Source organism: Salmo trutta, chromosome 31 (genome assembly GCF_901001165.1).
Source record: "Salmo trutta chromosome 31, fSalTru1.1, whole genome shotgun sequence".
NCBI lineage: Eukaryota > Metazoa > Chordata > Actinopteri > Salmoniformes > Salmonidae > Salmo > Salmo trutta.
In genome coordinates, this window is record NC_042987.1 from 26090535 (window position 1) to 26113063 (window position 22529).

Here is a 22529-nt window from a genome sequence, read left to right on the forward strand (position 1 = left end):
ATTCAGATCAGGTAAAAGCAGACATTGGCAAGAGACCAGGCTTTATGGAATCTAGGTCAATACTTCAAAAATGTTTAGTTATGAAATGCCCACCTTGTACCAATGTTTGTCCTCTGTAGTTGCTTGCACATCTTTGTTTTCTGAAATCCATACTTTTTCAATAATTGTTAATCAAATACCAGTACCGACTGTTTCCTTGTTGAGATTCAATTGGCGCATTTGTTCGGCGTTGCCATCTTAGAGCAACAGCAATGAGCAAACAGTCGGTGGTTGCCTGGCAGGCTATTTTTTTCTATTTGGCTGGCTACTCGATGTGCTTGAGGAAAACATTGCAATGGGATTTTAAAAAATGTAATCACTTTAATTCATTTTTATTGGCTAAAAGCTGGCTTTTACCGGCTAATGGAAACCCTGTTCCACTGGTGGTTTGTAGCGATTTGCGATGACGGTAATTATTTGTTGCTGTAAAGTGCATAATCTGCCAGGTGCCTGGTCCAAAATAGCCCCCAGACTTTGAAACTGAAGAATAGGAATTTTTAGTTACGAAACTGGTATGAGTTAAGGCTACATATTGCCTTGGATATAAAGTGTACTTGGGTTTTGCACCTGGGGAATAGCCTAGTAAATCGGTGACTGACGACCATTCCTGCACTTTTACCCTGGCCTTGCCAAGTCCTGCTGTTTTTTTATTTTCCAGTCCTTTGTTTGAGAGTACTAGAAAAACAATCACCTAAAAACTCTGAAGGTGATTCTGTTTCTATCAGTAATGATTTCACCCTTGATTTGTTCCGAGCCTCACGGATAAGATAGCAGTCTGTCACAGTGCTTGAGATTCACTCTGACTTATGTACTCCACTCTAGGCGTCAATTACCTCAACTTCCAGCTGACCCTGTCAATTTACCTATTATGTGGTCTGACTTGATTGTTAAATGGGCAGAGGTATGTTCATTCATTTGACCTCATTCCTCTACTCCTCTCTGTGGTCCTGTATGGCACAGTTGATAGAGCATGGTGACTGCAATACCAGGATCGAGGGTTTGTTTCCCGCTGGGGGCCACCCATATGAAAATGTTTGCACGCATGATTGTAAGTCGCTTCAGATAAAATTGTCTGCTGAATGTGTTGATTATTATTAAGATCTATTTTTCTAGGAACACCATCTCCAGAGGGCCATGTCGGCTCAGTCAGTGTATGGAGAGAAACACAACATGGTCATCCCCGTCCCGGAGGCAGACGGCAACATCGCCTACTACGAGTCCCTCTACCCCGGGGAGTTCAAGATGCCAAAGCAGCTTATTCACATACAGCGTGAGTAATGGACCTGGCTGCAAGGCTCTAGTACCCTATACTACCGCTCAGTCCCAAATCGCCCCAAACACCCTCTCTATTCACTTTGGGCAATCGGACAGGATTTGATTGGTATAAGTAATATGATGAATCTTCCACCTAGCCTATCAGAGGGCCTGGTGGAACTGTTTCCATATTGATTGCAGCTGGCAGATCCTCTGAGATCACAAGTCCCTAAGACGTTGGGTCTAGGTGTCCATTTGGTCGTACCTCCTCAGCTTGGTTTATGGAGAGGTGTTGATAACCCACATATACAGATGTTATCTGTTGCTAGGCAATAGAGTGATGAGTAGTTTTAATGCCCTGATATCAGGAGCTGGTGGCGAAAAGTTTCATTAACCAATTCAGAGACTAACTAATACATATTGAAGGAGAGCCAATCCATATACAATCTCGAAGTCAGCTGTAACTGTCAATAGTAAAACGTTTGAGTGAACCTGAATCTGGAAAATGAAAGGTCAAGTTGCTTCTGTAGACTCCTCCTCCCCACCACTATATGGCAAGGAGTTTTGTTGGTAGTAGTTGGGACTTGTAAGGCATAATTCTCAAGTGTTGTGGGATCTAGCCTTAGTAGTAATTTAGTAGGCCAAATCCTCTTGTACATGAATCATACTATTTGTTATTGCTCAAGATAAGAGCTCAGCTAAATGTTATTTCCTGGGCTTTTGCCATTATTGTCCGATGTGAGATGGGCCTGGGAATTGTCAGGGAACTTACTAATATTATCACCATACTTCGGTGCCGATTCGATAATGTGCTCTAATGATCCAAACATATTGCTCACCATATGTCTGATGATCCAAACATATTGCTCACCATATGTCTGCTGCAGAGAGGAAAGACTAAAACTAGTTTTGATCAGTCAGTGAAATAAGTTCTGAAAGTTGTTGGCTCACTATTTATAAAGATGGGATGAAAAATAGGTACAGCCAACTAGCGCTAGCTAACGCTACCTACAGTAGCAAAACAATTGTTACTTAGAGTCAAATATCTATATCCTCCCAAAATAATATTGCAATATGTAACTTGATTTTTTTCCCACAACTTTTTCTGTGTCATTATAGCTAGGCAATTACGTTAATTCATGTTACCTTGTTAGTAGAGGCTGCCGAAAACTCAATCTAACATGATTGGAATTTAAATGAAGGTGTGTTTGTTTTGGATTCAGGATTGTGATCAGTCTTGGGCTTTGAAAGTGTCATTGGCTAAATTTTAAATGCAGTTGCCAAGATGCTGCCATGAAGTTTCTCTGGCTCGATTTGCTGAACTGACCAAATGTAAATTAATCCCTTTACCCCAATCAATACAACCATTGCTTTAGTCAGAATTGAAATACTAGTAGCTCGGGACATAAGTCAGCATTATGTCAAACTGGAAAGATGGGCTAGAAGGTCTCTCGTATCCCGTAATAGGAAAAGGGAGCATCTAGCTCTAATTTTGAACTGTTGAAATGGAAATGCATTGGCTTAAGCACCAGGCTACTGTGATGCTACTACGTTAGCATGTGTGCTCAGTGGTAACAGGAGAGCTACACTGGGGCGTCATGGATGCGTAGCTTTTGCCGGCGTGGGCAGACCTTACGCGTCCTCTGGTGTGAGCCGCATGCCAAATTCTTGAAAATAGAACCAGTGTATAAATTTACTAGGCTGTTGTAGCCATCAATTGTTTAATTAACAATCAATCACCCATATTAGCAAACGTATTTCATTTCAAACTTCACATTTCTCTAGTATAGGCTACTTATCATCATGAACAATATCAGCAAGTACCTGTGAAAATGATCGGTATGGTCTGTCTAACTTTAGATTTGTACTCCATTCTCGTGTCTGAAGTTCACACCTCTCCCTCTCTCACCTGTAGCTTTCACCCTGGACACGGAGCAGCCGGACTATGACCTGGACACAGAAGACGAGGTGTTTGTGAACAAGCTAAAGAAGAAGATGGAGATCACCTTCCTGCAGTTTGAGGAGATGGTCGACCGTCTGGAGAAAGGCAGTGGGCAGCAGGTAAGTCTTGGAATCTGCATCCCAAATGGCACGCTATTCCCTACATATAGTGCACTACTTTTGACGGGAGCCCTAAGTGCCTTGGTCAAAAATAGTGCACTACACGGGGAATAGGGTGTCAATTGATGGGAGAAGAGGGAGTAGCCGACAATGGGCAGTCATAGCATCAGACTAGCATCCTGTCCAGGGGGGTGTACTGTCTTGCACATCAAGCTGTGTCACGCTACAGAAACCAGAAATGGTTACTCTACAGTCAGGGGATCAGAACAGAGACCCTGCCACCTCCCAAATGTGACCCCCTGCTCCTCCCTCACCTCTTCCCCCGATCAGGCGGTGAGCCTGCAGGAGGCCAAGCTGCTGTTGAAGGAGGATGACGAGCTGATCAAGGAAGTGTTTGACTATTGGACCAGGAAGAGGAAAAACGGCAAGCACGGCACGCTGCACCCCACTGTGAAGCAGGAGAAGAGGGACGGCTCCAGCACCTCAGACCCCTACGTGGCCTTCCGCAGGAGGACGGAGAAGATGCAGACCAGAAAGGTAGGATCCCACCTCTAAACCAGGGGCAAGTCAAATTTTATTTGTCACATGCGCCGAATACAACAGGTGTAGACCTTACCGTGAAATGTTTACTTACAAGCCCTAACCAACAATGCAGTTAAAAAATATATATAATATAGATACCAAATCATTAAAGAGCAGCAGTTATAAGTAACAAATAATTATAGAGCAGCAGTAAAATAACAATAGCGAGGCTATATACAGGGGGTACCGGTACAGAGTCATGTGCTGTGGCAGTGGTTAGTCGAGGTAATATGTACATGTGTAGGTAGAGTTATTAAAGTGACTATGCATAGATAATAACAGAGTAGCAGCACTAAAAGGGGGGGGGGGGGCAGCAATGCAAATAGTCTGGGTAGCCATTTGATTAAATGTTCAAGTAGTCTTATGGCTTGGGGGTAGAAGCTGTTTAGAAGCCTCTTGGACCTAGACTTGCCGTGCGGTATCAGAGAGAACAGTCTATGACTAGGGTGGCTGAAGTCTGACAATTTTTATGGCCTTCCTCTGACACCGCCTGATATAAAGGTCCTGGGTGGCAGAAAGCTTGGCCCCAGTGATTTACTGGGCCGTTCGCACTACCCTCTGTAGTGCCTTGCGGTCAGAGGCCGAGCAGTTGCCATACCAGGCAGTGATGCAACCAGTCAGGATGCTCTTGGATGGTGCAGCTGTAGGACCTTTTGAGGATCTGATGACCCATAGCAAATCTTTTCAGTCTCCTGAGGGGGAATAGGTTTTGTCGTGCTCTCTTCACGACTGTCTTAGTGTGTTTGGACCATGATAGTTTGTTGATGTGGACACCAAGGATCTTGACGCTCTCAACCTGCTCCGCTACTGCGTCGTCGATGAGAATGGGGGCGTGCTCGGTCCTCCTTTTCCTGTAGTCCACAATCATCTCCTTTGTCTTGATCACATTGCGGGAGAGGTTGTTGTCCTGGCACCGCACGGCCAGGTCTCTGACAATATTATAAGGGGTAGTTGACATGATTCCCGTACACAGATAAAGCCTAGTCCTGGTCAATAGAAATTCCTGTTGAGCATGGTTTTTAGTTTAGGACTAGGCTTTATGTGTCCAGGAAACTGGCCCCAAGTGTGTGTACCCCTACGCATTTCCATTTCAACTAATCATAGGCTTACCCTAGGTTATTGACAGCAGATGAGTCAATTAATGGTGAAATTGCCCCCCTCAGAACCGTAAGAACGAGGAGGCTGGGTATGAGAAGATGCTGAAACTGCGGCGGGACCTGAGCCGAGCCGTCACCATCCTGGAGATGATCAAGAGGAGGGAGAAGAGCAAGAGAGAGCTGCTGCACCTCACCCTGGAGATCGTAGAGAAGAGGTGGGTACTACTCATAGATGTACCGTTTTTTTTTTTTTTTTTTTAAGTCATGTTGCTAGGATGCCAGTCATCTTAGTCAGGACAACTTTCATTCTGGAAATTGATTAAATGTGGTAAAATATTGTATACAACAATGCATTTGTAGATATCTGCTTGGGTATATGTTTGCTAGCTAGCCAGCTTGCCAACCATTAATTAGGCCTATACGATCTATGGTACTACTGTAGTGGAATGGTTGGGATCTGTTTAAGAGACTAGAGTTGGACTTCTGTTGCAAAACAGTGTTTTAAATCAGTTTTGATTGTCTGGTGATTTGATTGAGATCCAGTTGAGTTATTCAACTGGTCGATTATAACTTGACTTTGACCTTTGCCCTTCCAGGAACGTTATGTCGGACTTCGGTGGTGAGATCATGGCTGAAGTGCTGGCCCAGCGAGCTCTGGCCAAGCCTGCCCATATTATTCCCCTGGCGCCGCTGACCAACAGCAACCAGTACAGACACCAGGACCACATGGACCACAAGGAGTACAAGTCCAAGGTGTGTGTGTGTGTGTGTGTGTGTGTGTGTGTGTGTGAGGGGAAAAAAAGAGGTCGATCTCATTGGTCCATATTCACATAGTGTCTCGTAGTAGGAGTGCTGCTGATCTAGGATCAGTTTTGCCTTTTGGATCACAATGGAGAAAGTGACGTGATCCTAGATCAGCATGTCTGCTCAGAGATACTTTGTGAGTACGGGCCAATGACTCAAAGGCTTTTTCCTGCTTTCCCCCCAAACAATTGCTAGCAAGTGAGTGACGAATTGAAATGTCTGTCATTCCCTTCTAGCCGGAGAAGACTGTCGTCAGGCAGAAGAGGAAGTATGAGAGGAAGCCTAAAGTCTTACCCCTGTCAGCTGCTGCCCCTCACTACTCTGGCCCCTCTGTGTTCAACGCTAAGGACGTCCACCAGTATGACTTCCCCAGCTCAGATGATGAGCTGCACTCCCAGGTAGGCAGAGCGGTTAGACATGGGCTGCTTCCCAAATGGACCCCTAGACCCAGCGTCCTATGCACTTGGAGATCTGAGATGATTTGATTGGTATAAGCAATATGGTGAGACTTCCACCTAGCCTATCAGAGGGCAAGATGGAGCTATGATCATATTATTGTCACCTGTCAAATCTCCAAGTGCTTAGGGTGGATTTGGGATTGGGCCTTGGACGTCTGTGGGGGAAACTTCTTTATTTGGTCATAATGTCATTTTGGTGACCTGTGACTGCTCTCCCTCTCTCCAGGTGCACTCAGGCTCCTCAGAAGCTGAGGAGGAGAATGACCCAGATGGTTCCTTTTCATTCCGAAGGAAAGCAGGCTGTCAATATTATGCTGTGAGTATAAATGACTCCATCTGATAAGTTTATTATACATTTACACAAGTTCATTTTGTACCCAAAATCTGAACATTATACACTATATGACCAAAAGCTCGTCGAACATCTCATTCCAAAATCATGGGCATTAATATGGAGTTGGTCCCCCCTTTACTGCTGTAACAGCCTCCACTCTTCTGGATAGGCTTTTCACTAGATGTTGGAACTAGGGATGCACGGTATATCGGTGAACATATCAGAATCGGACGATATTAGCTAAAAATGCAAACATCGATATCGTTCTGATGTCTAGTGTAACACTGCTGTTAAAAACCGATGTCAAAGCTACCGTGCATACCTATATGATGTAATGATGCCACGTAAAAGTTTGCACTACACGTGCAACACAGCATTCCTAACCTAGCCCACACAATGTCTGCTGTGTGGACCGAGCAGTCATTTGAAAGAGTAAGAACATATTAGCGAGACAGCTCAAAGACGAAATCCAGTAAAGCCAAGATAATGAAGTTCATTGCCCTTGACAATCAACCGTTCTCTGTCGTGGGTGATGTTGGCTTTCGCAGACTGGTCGAGCACCGGTACACACTACCAAGTGTGCTATTTTTCAGATGCTGCCCTACCGGTGTTGCACAGTAATAGCGTCACTGCTATTAGCTTCACTACATGCATACTATGGAATGCCGTTTGGGACTTTGCGTGTCAAAAAAGATAGACACAGTACAGATACTTGTTGTTCGCCTACTGAAATTGAACTTCAGTTCATGAAAAATAGCTAGGCAGCTACTTAACCCTGTTGCCCAAAGCTAACGTTATAAGCAGCCAGCTAGCTTCATCTGGCTAGTGAGACTCGACCGGACTGGGTTATGTGTTGTGAAGCTAGCCACAATAAGGATTAGACACAATAGTGGAATTTGCTGTTTGCCTTCAAAATAGAGGTATGTCATTGACAGTGATCCAAATTAATACAAATAATAGAATTATGCTATACTTTTATCAACATTGTCGTGTTGTTTGACACGTCAAATAGTGTTGTCCTTCAAAATAAAAGTAAAGCATAATTCTACTATTTGAACAAATTATGCTTTATTACCAACGCGGTATTGTAAACATATCGTTCGTGGCTGGTGTTTGCAGACTTTTTTGTACAGCTTTGACAGTGCTACTGTATCTTTTTTGACACGCAAAGACCCAAACGGCGTTCCATAGAAATCCTGGTTGAGAATGAAACGACTGAACAAATGAACGAAACAGCACAGCAAGTAAGTGAAATACGTTTTGATTATGTTTTACTGGAAATGGGGGCATGCGTAAATGCCAACAAAATAACTTGTTGGTGTGTGTGTGTAACCTTAACTAGGCAAGTCGGTTAAGAACAAATTCTTATTTACAATGACGGCCTGGACGATGCTGGGCCAATTGTGCGCCGCTGTATGGGACTCCCAATCACAGCCGGCTGTAATACAGCCTGGATTCGAACCAGTGTCTGTTGTCAAGCCTTATGCAGTGCCTTAGACCGCTGTGTGTGTGTGTGTGTGTGTGTGTGTGTGTGTGTGTGTGTGTGTGTGTGTGTGTGTGTGTGTGTAACTATTTAACTGTACTAGAATGCTTAAATTTAAACAGCCCCAGACCATTATTCCTTATGTGGCCTACCACTTCGCGGCTGAGCCTTTGTTGCTCCTAGACGTTTCCACGTCACAATAACAGCACTTACAGTTGACCGGGACAGCTCTAGCAGGGCAGACATTTGATGAACTGACTTGTTGGAAAGGTGGCATCCTATGACGGTGCAACGTTAAGTCACTGAGCTCTTCAGTTAGGCCATTCTACTGGCAATATTTGTCTATGGAGGTTACATGGCTGTCTGCTCGATTTTATTCAACTGTCAACAACGGGTGTGGCTGAAGTAGCCGTGTCCACTGATTTGTAGGGGTGTCCACATACTTTGTGTATATTTGTTTAATTCAAAACAAAATGCAGGAAATTGAACATACACGTAATCATATTGTCCCTGTGGCATTCTGTCTGGCCATGTATTGTAACTTGCATTATAAATAATATATGCCATTTAGCAGACGCTTTTATCCAAGACTAGTTAGTCATGAGTGCATCATGTTTTTACGTGTGGGTGGTCCCGGGAATTGAGCCCACTATCTTGGCGTTATAAGCGCCATGCTCTACTGAGCTAGAGACCATGTCTAAAACTTGTCCTATGTCTAATGGCTCCTCCTGTGTCTGTCTCACTAGTCTCGGTTGGACCACGGTGGCAGCTGGCCGTGGGTCAGTCCGTCAGAGGGAGGTCTGGGAGACACTCGTTACCGCTACTGCCTCACCACCCTCACCGTGCCACCACGCTGCCTTGGCATGGCACGACGCCGCCTGGGACGGGGGGGCAGGTAGGTTACTGTAGGGTAAAAAGGGCAATCTGGGATTCAAACGGAGGGTTGCCACTGTTTTGGTAAACAGCTGAGTGATGGGGCAGGACAAATATAACCACTCTCCAATTAATATTAAGATCTGTTGATGTGAGATCAATTTAATAGTTTTCTGGGACCAATAGCATGAATGAATGCCTTGCTAACAGAAGGACTTAACCCTGTTCTCTCTCCCTCAGGGTTTTGCTGGACAGGGCGCACACAGACTTTGACAATGTATTTCATGGGCTGGACTCGGAAATGCTTGACCTGCCTGTCCACTCTCCAGTCACAGACAAGTTTGCTAGTACCTCACAAACAAATACCTCGGACAGAACCTCTTCTTATTCTTCCTCTTCTGCGGACCTCAATCGGATACTGTTGAACATTAAGTCGAGCCGATGGAGGCACTTTAGGCCCCGGACACTATCGCTACACGACGAGGACAACACAGTCACAGATCCTTTGTTCAGGAGGCTGGGCAGGAACCAGAGTCACATCACCTCTACCCTGGCTGGCACCACTGGCCCCCTGAGAGGAGCTAGCCCTACGGCCCCCACAGCTGGTGAGTAGGGCCTGAGGTTATAGGTTTATCTGCACGCGCATGCATGCCGTTCCATAGACAAGTACACAGTCCACGTCTATACACACACACACACACTCCACGTCTATACACACACACACACACACACTCCACGTCTATACACACACACACTCCACGTCTATACACACACACACACACACTCCACGTCTATACACACACACACACACACACTCCACATCTATACACACACACACACACACTCCACGTCTATACACACACAGTCCACGTCTATATATATACACACACACACACACACACACACACACACACACACACACACACACACACACACAGTACTAGCTCAAAAGTCACTGAATCATGTTTTTTTTTAACTAGCTATATGAAAAAGGAGCGACCCTTACTTTGGTAGGTGTTTTAGAAAGGCAATTGGAAAAGTCTAAAAGCATGAAATTGTTGAAGACGTGTTGGATTGATTTTTTTTTCCCTGCCACCCCTGCTTTTTTGCTGCTGATAGTCTACTTCCCGAATGGCAACCTATTCTCTATATAGTGCACTAGGACCCATAGGGTCTGGTCAAAAGTAGTCCATTATATAGGGGGACATTTTGGACGCACCCTTAGTTGACCACCACAGTAATAGATTGTCTCTTGTTCCTTTCGTGGTGGGGACAAGGTTCTAATGAATGATCAATTTCCTTCATGACTGACATTTGAATGGCTGTGATGTTGGGCATTCATGTGGCGTGGCCTTTCCCAGTCAATAAAACATGTGTGATCCAGGACCTCCTATTCCTGGCGGTGTCAGAAGAAGCCTACAAAAATTGCCATACTCCAGCCACCCAAGTCATAGACTGCTCTCTCTGCTACTGCATTGCAAGCGGTATTTCTTTTTTTATATATATTTTTTTTATCTAACTAGGCAAGTCAGTTGAACAAATTCTTATTTACAATGACGGCCAAACCGGACGATGCTGGGCCAATTGTGCGCCACCCTATGGGACTCCCAATCACGGCTGGATGTGATGCAGCCTGGATTCGACCCAGGTACTGTAGTGACACCTCTTGCACTGAGATGCAGTGCCTTAGACCGGAGCGCCAATTTCGGGATCAAAAGGCTCCTGATCAGCTTCTACACCCCCCAAGCCATAAGACTGCTGAACAGCTGATCAAATGGCTAACCGGACTATTTGCACACGTATATTGATGCCTCACACAGACACACTTTCATACTTCACATAGGCTGCTGCTACTCTGTTTATTATCCATCCTGATTGCATAGTCACTTTTACCCCTTCCTACATGTATACTGAACAAAAATATGAACGCAACATGTAAAGTGTTGATCACAAATGTTCTATATATACAAAAAGCTTATTTCTTTAAAATGTTGTAGACAAATTCGTTTATATCCCTGTTAGTGAGCATTTCTCCTTTGCCAAGATTATCCATCCACCTGACAGGTGTGGCATATCATGTTCTGATAAACATCACTCTAGTTCTGCTACCTTTCAGCACAGATGCGGAAAGGCGATATTGGCTGATGTGGTGATTGAGACGCAGCCTATGTAATAAAAAAAGATCTCTAGCTTTAACAAATGGATTTTGTTGGGGTTTGTTTTATTATGTTAGGTTTCCATGGGTAAGGGGAAAAAACCCCAGAAAGTTGAGTGAAGTTCTTCTCTCATGCTTCTCTCTGATATTTCTTCTGACTGGCAGTCCCGGGGGAGCTGCGCAGTTGGAACCAAAATGTTACCTTTTGCATATAGTGTACTACTTTTAACCAAGGCCCATACAAGTACTAACTACCATACAAGTACTAACTAGGTAATAGGGTGCCGTTTGGGCTGGGCCACTCAAGGACATTCAGAGACTTGTCCCGAAGCCGCTCCTGCATTGTCTTGGCTGTGTTCTTAGGGTCGTTGTCCTGTTGGAAGGGGAACCTGAGCGCTCTGGAGCAGGTTTTCATCAAGGATCTCTGTACTTTGCTCCGTTCATCTTTATCTCGATCCTGATTAGTCTCCCAGTCCCTGCCGCTGAAGAACATCCCCACAGCATGATGCTGCCACCACCATGCTTCACCATAGGGATGGAATTGGCCAGGTAATGAGCGGTGCCAGATTTGCTCCAGAGATGACGCTTGGCATTCAGGCCAAAGAGTTCAATCTTGGTTTCATAAGACCAGAGAATCTTGTTTCTCATGGTCTGAGAGGCTGTCATGTGCCTTTTACAGAGGAGTGGCTTCTGTCTGGCCACACTACCATTAAGGCCTGATTGGTGGAGTGCTGCAGGGATTGTTGCATGGTTGTCCTTCTGGAAGGTTCTTCCATCTCCACAGAGGAACTCTGGAGCTCTGTCATTGGCCATCGGGTTCTTGACCAAGGCCCTTCTCCCCTGATTGCTCAGTTTGGCCGGGCAGCCAGCTCTAAGAAGAGTCTTGGTGGTTCCAAACTTCTTCCATTTAAGAATGATGGAGGCCACTCTTCTTCGGGACCTTAAATGCTGCATAATGTTTTTGGTACCCTTCCCCAGATCTGTGCCTCGACACAATCCTGTCTTGGCGCTCTACAATTCCTTCGACCTTATGGCTTGGTTTTTGCTCTGACATGCGCTGTCAACTGTGGGACCTTATATTAGAGGTCGACCGATTTATGATTTTTCGATACCGATTATTGGAGGACCCCAAAAAAAAAGCCGATACCGATTAATCGGCCGGTTTTTATTTATTTATTTATTTTTTTATATTTAAAAAAAATCTTATATTATTATTTGTTTGTTTATTTGTAATAATGACAATTACAACAATACTGAATGAACACTTATTTTAACTTAATATAATACATCAATAAAATCAATTTAGCCTCAAATAAATAATAAAACATGTTCAATTTGGTTTAAATAATGCAAAAACAAAGTGTTGGAGAAGAAAGTAAAAGTGCAATATGTGCCATTTAAGAAAGCTAACGTTTAAGTTCCTTGCTGAGAACATATGAAAGCTGGTGGTTCCTTTTAACATGAGTCTTCAATATTCCCAGGTAAGAAGTTTTAGGTTGTAGTTATTATAGGAATTATAGGACTATTTCTCTCTATACGATTTGTATTTCATATACCTTTGACTATTGGATGTTCTTATAGGCACTTTAGTATTGCCAGTGTAACAGTATAGCTTCCGTCCCTCTCCTCGCTCCTACCTGGGCTCGAACCAGGAACACATCGACAACAGCCACCCTCGAAGCAGCGTTACCCATGTAGAGGAAGGGGAACAACTACTCCAAGTCTCAGAGCGAGTGACGTTTGAAACGCTATTAGCGCGCACCCGGCTAACTAGCTAGCCATTTCACATCGGTTACACCAGCCTAATCTTGGGAGTTGATAGGCTTGAAGTCATAAACAGCGCAATGCTTGAAGCACAGCGAAGAGCTGCTGGCAAAACGCACGAAAGTGCTGTTTGAATGAATGCTTACGAGCCTGCTGCTGCCTACCACCGCTCAGTCAGACTGCTCTATCAAATCATAGACTTAATTATAATATAATAAACACACACAAATACGAGCATTAGGTCATTAATATGGGCGACTCCGGCAATTATCATCTCGAAAACAAAACGTTTTTCCTTTCAGTGAAATACGGAACCGTTCCGTATTTTATCTAACGGGTGGCATCCCTAAGTCTAAATATTCCTGTTACATTGCACAACCTTCAATGTTATGTCATAATTACGTAAAATTCTGCCAAATTAGTTCGCAACAAGCCAGGCGGCCCAAACTGTTGCATATACCCTGACTCTGCGTGCAATGAACGCAAGAGAAGTGACAATTTCACCTGGTTAATATTGCCTGCTAACCTAGATTTCTTTTAGCTAAATATGCAGGTTTAAAAATATATACATCTGTGTATTGATTTTAAGAAAGGCATTGATGTTTATGGTTAGGTTCAGTCGTGCAACGATTGTGCTTTTTTCACAAATGCGCTTTTGTTAAATCATCCCCCGTTTGGCGAAGTCTGCTGTCTTTGTTAGGAAGAAATAGTCTTCACAGTTCGCAACGAGCCAGGCGGCCCAAACAGCTGCATATACCCTGACTCATTTTGTGACACATTTTCCCTAGTTAAAAGAAATTCATGTTAGCAGGCAATATTAACTAAATATGCAGGTTTAAAGATATATACTTGTGTATTGATTTTAAGAAAGGCATTGATGTTTATGGTTAGGTACACGTTGGAGCAACGTGTACCTACGAGATTATATGCAACGCAGGACAGGCTAGATAAACTAGTAATATCATCAACCATGTGTAGTTAACTAGTGATTATGATTGATTGATTGTTTTATATAAGGTAAGTTTAATGCTAGCTAGCAACTTACCTTGGCTTCTTACTGCATTCGCGTAACAGGCAGGCTCCTTGTGGAGTGCAATGTAAAGCAGGTGGTTAGAGCGTTGGACTAGTTAACCGTAAGGTTGCAAGATTTAATCCCCGAGCTGACAAGGTAAAAATGTGTCGTTCTGCCCCTGAACAAGGCAGTTAACCCACCGTTCCTAGGCCGGCATTGAAAATAAGAATGTGTTCTTAACTGACTTGCCAAGCTAAATAAAGGTGTAAAAAAAGGAAATCGGCCCTAATTAATCGGCCATTCCGATTAATCGGTCGACCTCTACCTTATATAGACAGGTGTGTGTGCCTTTCCAAATCATGTCCAATCAATTGAATTTAACACAGGTGGACTCCAAGTTGTAGAAACATCTCAATCATGATCAATGGAAACAGGATGCACCTGAGCTAAATTGCGTCTCATAGCAAAGGTTTGTGTAGATTGAGTACACTTTCAAAAATATTTTATCCACTTTAGAATAAGGCTGTAACATAACAAAATGTGTAAAAAGTAAAGGTCTGAATATTTTCTAAATGCACCGTACATAAAATTGTTTCCTGATTTTTGTATTTTTCATATATAGGACAGACACGTCAGAACAAACTTTTTGGGGGAATATGTCATTCAGTGCGTTTTTATTGGCTGACAGCGGTAATGCCAAATTCAATGTTTCATTCAATAGTTTTTTGATACCTTAAGGCAGGGGTGTCAAACTCAAATACCCAGTGGGCCAAAATGTAAAACTTGAACAAAGTCGCTGGCCAACATTGAACAAATGAACCTTTTAATATGGACCCAAACAAGTTTTGCTTTAACATTGAATATGGAACAAGCATCGCTTATTACCATACAATATATAATTTAATAGTGGAGACATGCAAAATCGAATTTCAAATGAAAAAACACATCAATGGCATTCATTTATTAAATAAATCAAATTTAAATAAAAATCGTATGCCTCTTTTCTATTTGCAGCCTTCTGATTTAAATACCAAAATAAACTTTTTCCACTGGCTAATAATTTTACAAATAAAATGATAATAAATCAATCAACCATTCAAGCCCATGCCTTGTAGCAAGAAAAAGTGCACAAAGAAAACGTTAATTATTGCACACTGATCTAATCTGATGTGCCCATTTTCGCCATTTTGTGCCCATTTTCGCCATTTTTGGGAAGGGATAGCGCGCTGACATGAATCCTACAGACGAAGAACCATATATGTGACAATTTTTCCATTTTAAGATAATCAGTTATTTTTATATTATTTTTATATTATTAGTTATTTTTATATTATTAATTGTGTGTACCACATTAGGTGTTTTATGGTGGACAAATAATTCACCATACTCATATCTTCCAACAACAATTGATATTTTTTTGTTATTTCAAAAAATACTTATTTTATTGCTGTTTTAATTTTTAGAATGTGGAAGAACAGTATATCTCCAGCGATGATTTCAGTTTGTGGAAGAACAGTATATGTGACATTTTGCATGACACTTGTAAGATGTCCTTTTTTAACACCTGATATGATGTTTTAAGTACTTTCAAGTACAGATGCCCTTCATGTAAATAACTTAAATGCAATATGTAGTAAATTAATTTGTATGGAGGTTCATTTAAAGGTGGTCTATCAACTTTAGCACTGATGACTTTTCTTAAAAGTTGAGTCATGAAATCTTAGTCTCATTTAAAATGAAGCCCTCAATGTGAACATACCATAGAATAACTACAAAAATAGAAATACAATTAAATTAATTCAATCAAAAGAAGCACAACTTGTACATATCAAATATGGATCAATGTGATGTGCCAATATGCATGTCCATTATGCAGGTCCCTAAGGTCAATATTACAAAACGTTCAGAAAACCATTCTCTTTGCGTTTAACACTATGATCAGCAATTAAGTTTTGAATTGCGTTAAACCCATGCTAAAGGCAAGAAATGTCCTTCTGTACTGAGGTGACAGCAGTAAATAAGTTAACTGCTTAGAGTTAATGCTAAATGTGGTGACAGAGAGATGTACTGTATATTGTAATGAATAAAAAAAAGGGAATCATTAGGATATTTTATTGTTAGAACCACATCTTGCATGTTGATGGGATGTTAGTAAACTATTTTCTGTGCAATACCTGTGACTTTTAACCACCTCACTGAGGTGATCTGTAGTCCAGCTGGTCGCTTGAGGACAGAATCTGGAAGGTGCCTGAAGTCTTCACATTGCATCCTCATCACCTTGAATGGTTTCGCTGGTTGTGCTTCAAGTATCATCTTTGAAACATCATCAGGTTTATGAAGGACTGACTCCTTGCACCTCTTCTCGATGGTGGCAAAAGATCGATCACAAGGAAGAAAAGAATGACCAGAGACCATGAACTTCTGCTCAACTTGGGTAAAGTAACCCATAGAGACGAGCATCGACATCAGATTGAGCATCCGCCAGTTGTTATTCTGCCCACAGCATCTGTCACTGAAGATGATCAACTTGCGCACCTCTGGTTTGGTGAGTGGCGTGAATTTTGTCTTCACCCACTTCAATATGCAGCTTGCTACCTCAATGGACCCTCGGTGTGCAATCCCCTCATGCCAAACACACATGTATGCAGGATCTTCTTTTCCAAGTTCCTGGATGCAAAGGTTAAAATTTGACAGCTGCCGCTGATAGTAGACATTGGAGTGGGTCAGATTAGGGGTGTACATCACCCCCTATAGATCCACAGAAATGACATGCCAGTCAGCATTGGCTTTAGCCACTCAGTGTCACTTTGAAGCTGTGTGTAGGCCTTTTCGGCTTTTCGATGGTGCAACTCACTTTCAACTGCTATCTTCCTCTTGTCCTCTTCAGATGTTGCTGCTGACATCTTAGTGAAGAATGTGTCACATTTGCCACAGGTGTCACTCCTGGGTTGGCCGAAATTGAGACTGCTGTTTGAAAATGTCCCTATAAACCCAGAATTTTGCAGATGATGTGGTATTCTTCTCTTTGTAGAACATATACATTTATTGATAGTAAAACATATACTGTAGCACATTCAGGGTATTGCTTGATCAGGACCCCCATCTTTCACACACTCCCAACCTATACACAGAATGAGTTTGTATTGCACCATTGTGTAACACTGCACTTTTAGAGTTAACGTTAATGTACGTATCATTACTGTCAAAGTTAAACTATGCAAGTGTTCAATATAGCTATTATAATAGGAGTTTTGTCCTATTTCTAACCTGTTCTAAGCCGGAGAGAATCAACGCTTGTTGTTTCTCGTATGGGACAGTGTAGAAACTGTTGAACAGATGCAGCTTGCGCTCATCAGTCAACTTTCCACAATCATTTCTGCACTTCGTGGAACACGCTCTTCCCTGCAGGATACAGTGGATCGTTACATATAACTAGCTAGCTACTGTAGCCATGTCGAATCATCCGGTGGATGGACAAAAAGTAGCTAGCTATGTTTCTTCTATAATCTAGCAATAACATTTGTAACGATAGTGTATAAATTAGTAGCCAACGAACTTTAGCTAATATGTTTTCTCTATAGTTACAAATGAGACAACCCAGAACATACATGTTAGTTACTGTACTCTATAGCTAGCTAGCTTGATTGTTTGATATACGGTTCTTCCACATACCTCTTGGACAGCTTTTCCCAGTTTTTTCTTGACCCTTACGATTTGTATAGGGTTTTCCCGCATTCCGTAAGATCTTCCTCTGCCTGTCTTTCCATTCTTTTAGTTTTGTTTTACGTTTCTTTCCCACATTTCGGCGATTTTCATCAGCAACAGAAAAGTTGTGCGCTTGTCCGTCCATTCTGAGTGGTTGACATAAACGGTTATTCCACGAGAGCCTATCTTTAAATTTAAAAATATTGTTAATTAGCGCGTGGAAAGCTTGTGAAACCGGTTCACTATAGAAAAAGGGTGTCCAATAATGATTTTTCATGTATATCTCTTTTTTTTTTTTAAATGTCACATACGGTTCTTCGTCTGTAGAATTCAGTTGTAGCGTCTATGTTGCTATGACTACTGTCACAGAGGAGAGGGCGTTTCTGGGTCCTGTCCTGATTGGCGCACGAAAACAACAGCAGAGCATTATGGGATTCGTAGTATTAGCGGTGAATGCGCTGTATAATACTGGCGGGCCAGCTCTAGTTGTAATTTGGTATTGTCTCGCGGGCCAAATATAATTACGCGGGCCAGAGTTTGACACCCATGCCTTAAGGGGTCTTTAAAATTCTAAATCAAATATAAATAATCCTTGGTATGACCATCTTAAAACAATTCCATATGTTAGTGGCTAATGTTGCATTGGTTCTAAGCTTTCAATGCAACATTCCAGAAACAAAAGGAACTGTGCAAAACTTTGCATGCAAAACTATGGAAGACATTTTGTTGTAGGCAGGACACATCGGAGTAGGATTCCATTGCATTGACAGTCAACTCAGGCCCGTAGTCTACACAGATCGGTGTGTCGTAACCAATCAGAGCTGCAGTAGGCCTATATGCAAATAGACCATTGCCATAATGCCTCTGTGCTATTCACTTTGAACTGGACTGTTTACAGTATGAGCAGTCGTGAGTAGATGCGCTTGTTTTGAAAGTGAGAGCTGCATGTAGCGACATGGGCACATTTGTTCATATCCTTTACTAGTTAGGGAGTTGAAAGCCCAGTTATAGATAATTTGTAGTCAGCAATGGGGCAGTGATTGCTTCTTATAAATCAAATTTATTTTAAATCAAATCAAATTGCTTCTTATAAGAGTACAGAACATGTACATTTCTAGACCTATGTGAAAAGTGAGTCGGGTAAAGAGCTTATTTTTGTTCTTAAACAGGTAGTGTTGTATTTTGAGACTGGCTTGAATAAGCTAAGTAGCCAATGGGCACAGGGTAGCGTAATAATGGTATGGGAATACTAATGCATTTTATTTTGTAAAGTGGTTTCTTGCCTCAAACAACACAACATGTTCAGTCACCTCCTTGTCTGAAGGACAAGTGGATAAACAGGTTAATGTCAAGCCCTGCATGGTTTTTCTCTCAAAAGTCTCATGGAATGTAGGCCTACATTGAACACCACACATTGGCTGCTACTATAGGCTGAATGATAGAACAGCTATTTCCATGTTATGGGATGCATTCCCCATTGTTTTTGTGATGCTAGGCCTACATTATGATCATCCACAGTAGCCTACTTGACCACTGTCTGAAACTGTAACTTAAAGCGGGTTCAGCCTCAGTGTTCACAATAAACGCACGCTAGAAGTTGCACAGAATTTTCACAATGTTCAAGTTTGTGCTCGGCAGACCTGAAATTTGCACAGTGACAAAAAGATTGGACGGAAAATTGGTTGCACCCCATATTGATGTGGCCGATCCGTGTGACCGGTTCTCTTTCCTCTCTCTGTGTTTCCTACAGCTTTCACCGCCCAGCAATACCAGCAGCATCAGGAGCAGCTGGCCTTGATGCAGAAACAGCAGCTTGAGCAGATCCAACAGCAGCAACAAGCCAACAGCGCCACCTCCACTGCCAACAGCACACAGGTTTGCCTGCTCTCTGACCTGGGCTGCTCAGTATTCGATTACTGATCTAGGAGGGACCTGATCCTAGATCTGCACCCCTACTCTTGAGATGCATGTTACATATAGCTCCTGTCTCTGTCCATCTCAGGTAGTCTCTTCAGTTTTGTGTTAATACGTTCTTGTTGTCCCCCTCTTCCAGGTTTTGGTCTCCAAGATGTTAGATTCTGCCAGTGCCCAGTTTGCTGCAACTGCCCTGGTGACCACAGACCAGCTGCTGGCCTTGAAGGCTAAGGATGAGGAAGGGCCAAGCAGTGGGGTCAACGGGGTCCTTTCACCCTCAGGTAACATTGACTGCACCAAAGCATTTTGTATTAAAAGAAGAGCTTGAAAGAAAGGAGAAACTCGCACATTGCGTTTGTAGGTATCACTTTGGACTTTGAAAACTGACCAATGCCATAAGGCCGGTATGTAAGCTAAAAAAACAAGTCAATCCGGTAAGGGCAGTGTGCAAGTTTGTCTTTTTCTTTCAACATATCATCAAATAATTCCCACGCACCTGCAACAAGTAATCTCAGACCTGCAAGTGCTTTTCCAATTAAACGCAGAGCTTTCACAGAAGCAAACAAAAGGTTGGAACCGATCAAAGGGGATACTGCTTGTATAGCTTCAGCGAGTACCATTCAGACGTAATGATTTGTGTTCTGTTCTCCCTTCCAACAGGTGTCTACAAGGGCTTGCACCTCACTAGCACAGCATCTACGTCACCTGCTGCCCCCACCCCTAGCCCTCTGACCACCACTACCCCCTCCTCCCCCTTCCTCTTGCCCAGCACTTTCAACAATGGCACCCCCCACACCCACACCAATGCTGCCAAGTCCACCGCCACTCAGGTCCTGATGGGGAACAACAACAACCTCCGTCTGAGCATGTCCTCCCCCGGGGGTCCCGCTGGGGGGGCCCTCACCAAGCGCCACATACCCCGGACACTAAGCCACGCCCACGTCGCTGTGTCGTCATCTGCCTTAAAGCTGGCCGCCACCGCTAACTGTCAAATTCCCAAGGTCTCCACAAACACCCCGTCAATGGACATGGTGCCAAGGTGAGAGAGGGGGAGGGAATGGATGTGTGTGCCTGTCACAAATGGCACCCTAATCCCTTTATAGTGCACTATTGGCCAGGGCTCTGATAGAGCTGTAGTATACTACAGAGGGAATAGAGTCCATTTGGGACACAGTGTAGAGAAATTGACTATTACTTGGTGTTCAGATCACCGTAGCTTAAACTGCTGATTCAGGAATATTACCTACCGGTCCGTTTGAGTCAATGAATGTAGATATTGTTGAACAGTCTCTGATTTGTTCATGTTTTCTCTCCACCTGCATCCAGGGAAAATCAGGATCAAGACAAGCCAGCACTAAACACCATATCGGACAACACAGTGGCCATGGAGGTCACGTAGCCTCCGAACACGGGCAGGACTAAGGGCTCAGCCGGGAACTCATTTAGGTGCTATGCATCGTAGAGTTGTGAATGCAAGGAAGAGGCAGTGGTATGCGCTCACACAGCATGCAACACTGTCTCCATGGCAACTGTTGGGACTTAATTGCAATGCTTGTCTTTTTTTTTTTTACTGTTAATAAGATATCAACGTCTGTAAATTATGAATATGGCAATTGTAAGTACAGTAGTGCATATTTGTAATACCCTACCACCCTTGTATATAACATTACTTGAATACAGAAATTGTTCATTTGTGATGTTTTGCACTTGGGATTAAACATTTTCAAAAGACAAACTGCAAGTGGTGTGAGGAGTTGTACAACAGTGTGTCGTCACGTCAGTGCATGGTGTGGAACCTGCTGTTATCTATTTATTGTGCAGTGTTTAGAATTTTTTCAGTTCGTTTTTAATTATTTGTAAACTCTTCCCTCATTGGTTCCCGTGCTGTAGTCGATGTGTTTAGGTAGCTATGAACTTCTCTGTATTTTGTGTATTGTGAACATAACCAGGCGGTCCTCACTCACAGATTCCTGGTTGTTGGTTCATGTGGAAACAAATGATGACATGCATTCATACAGAGTTGGTGGCTGTGGGTAATCGGTTGCTTAAGATCTTCCATTTTTAATTGTTTTTGAGACAAGTAACAAAATGGGGATGAAGTTCTCAAAAGTCACTGCTGTCTGACTTATCTAAGCACTAGTTTGTTTGGGTTAATGCTGCTTTTATGATTTAGCTCTCTTGTCGGATTACCTGTGTTTAAGATGCCTTCCCCAATTATTTTGTGAATTTTTATTTTTGTATCCCCCCTTCCGTTTTTTGATAATGATTGTATGCTCCTTAATGAAACTTCATTATTTTGTTACTTGTTGATGAAATATAAGGGAGAAGAATGCAGTAACTGTTTGACTACATGTATCATTCCAGTTTATACATAACGAAAAATGTATACAAATAAATTTCTTTGCTTTTAGAATAATTCTCCTGAAGGCTGCCAGGCCGAGGTAAACGAGTATCTGGTGCCTTCCTTTTGGAAATACAAGCTCTCTTCTGTGAAGAGTACGGTACTTAACAAGGCTACTGGTTAGTTTTTGTACCACAATCTGAATGCCCATTCCAATGGCATCATAATTGATCCATGAGGTTTTTTCTTTGAGACCCTCTAAATGAAAGAAGAAAAAATCCTCCTGAATTCTCACAAATAAAATCCAGGGCATTGTTTGGACCAGCATGTCTTGTTTTTTGTCTCAAATTCACATTGTCCCATGTGTTCATGGTAGGCTAAAGTTACCCTAGACACTGATCTTGGTTCAGTTTAGCATTTTCCCCACAAATGGTTAAGGTTAGAATTGGGGGAGAGGAAGCTGATGCTAGATCTGTACCTAGAGGAAGCAGGGTTGTATTCATTTTGCAACCGAAAACAAGGTCGCATTGGACAAGTTCTGGTAGATCCCTGTGTTTTGGTCGGTTTGCTATTTGAGTGCGACCCTGAGCTTAGTGGTGATGGTTTACTCTAAACTGTACAGTTTAATAGGGATTTGTTGGAATTGGTGATAA

General features: G+C 42.7%; 1 protein-coding gene across 2 annotated transcripts in view; it reads left to right on the top strand.

The window, feature by feature from the left end:
- The window catches only part of LOC115169832 (enhancer of polycomb homolog 1), a 46783-nt gene extending 24583 nt beyond the window's left edge, over positions 1 to 22200 (top strand). For both annotated transcript variants that reach the window (XM_029725841.1, XM_029725840.1), the window contains 13 exons: positions 1153 to 1309; positions 3209 to 3354; positions 3685 to 3891; positions 5100 to 5248; positions 5630 to 5786; positions 6074 to 6235; positions 6522 to 6611; positions 8859 to 9007; positions 9226 to 9590; positions 19372 to 19496; positions 19675 to 19816; positions 20196 to 20574; positions 20862 to 22200. In XM_029725841.1, the coding sequence (XP_029581701.1) occupies positions 1174 to 1309; positions 3209 to 3354; positions 3685 to 3891; positions 5100 to 5248; positions 5630 to 5786; positions 6074 to 6235; positions 6522 to 6611; positions 8859 to 9007; positions 9226 to 9590; positions 19372 to 19496; positions 19675 to 19816; positions 20196 to 20574; positions 20862 to 20934 (2280 nt within the window). In that variant the 5' untranslated portion in view covers positions 1153 to 1173 and the 3' untranslated portion in view covers positions 20935 to 22200. The remainder of the gene's footprint in view (positions 1 to 1152; positions 1310 to 3208; positions 3355 to 3684; positions 3892 to 5099; positions 5249 to 5629; positions 5787 to 6073; positions 6236 to 6521; positions 6612 to 8858; positions 9008 to 9225; positions 9591 to 19371; positions 19497 to 19674; positions 19817 to 20195; positions 20575 to 20861) is intronic.
- Positions 22201 to 22529: the final 329 nt, after the last annotated feature.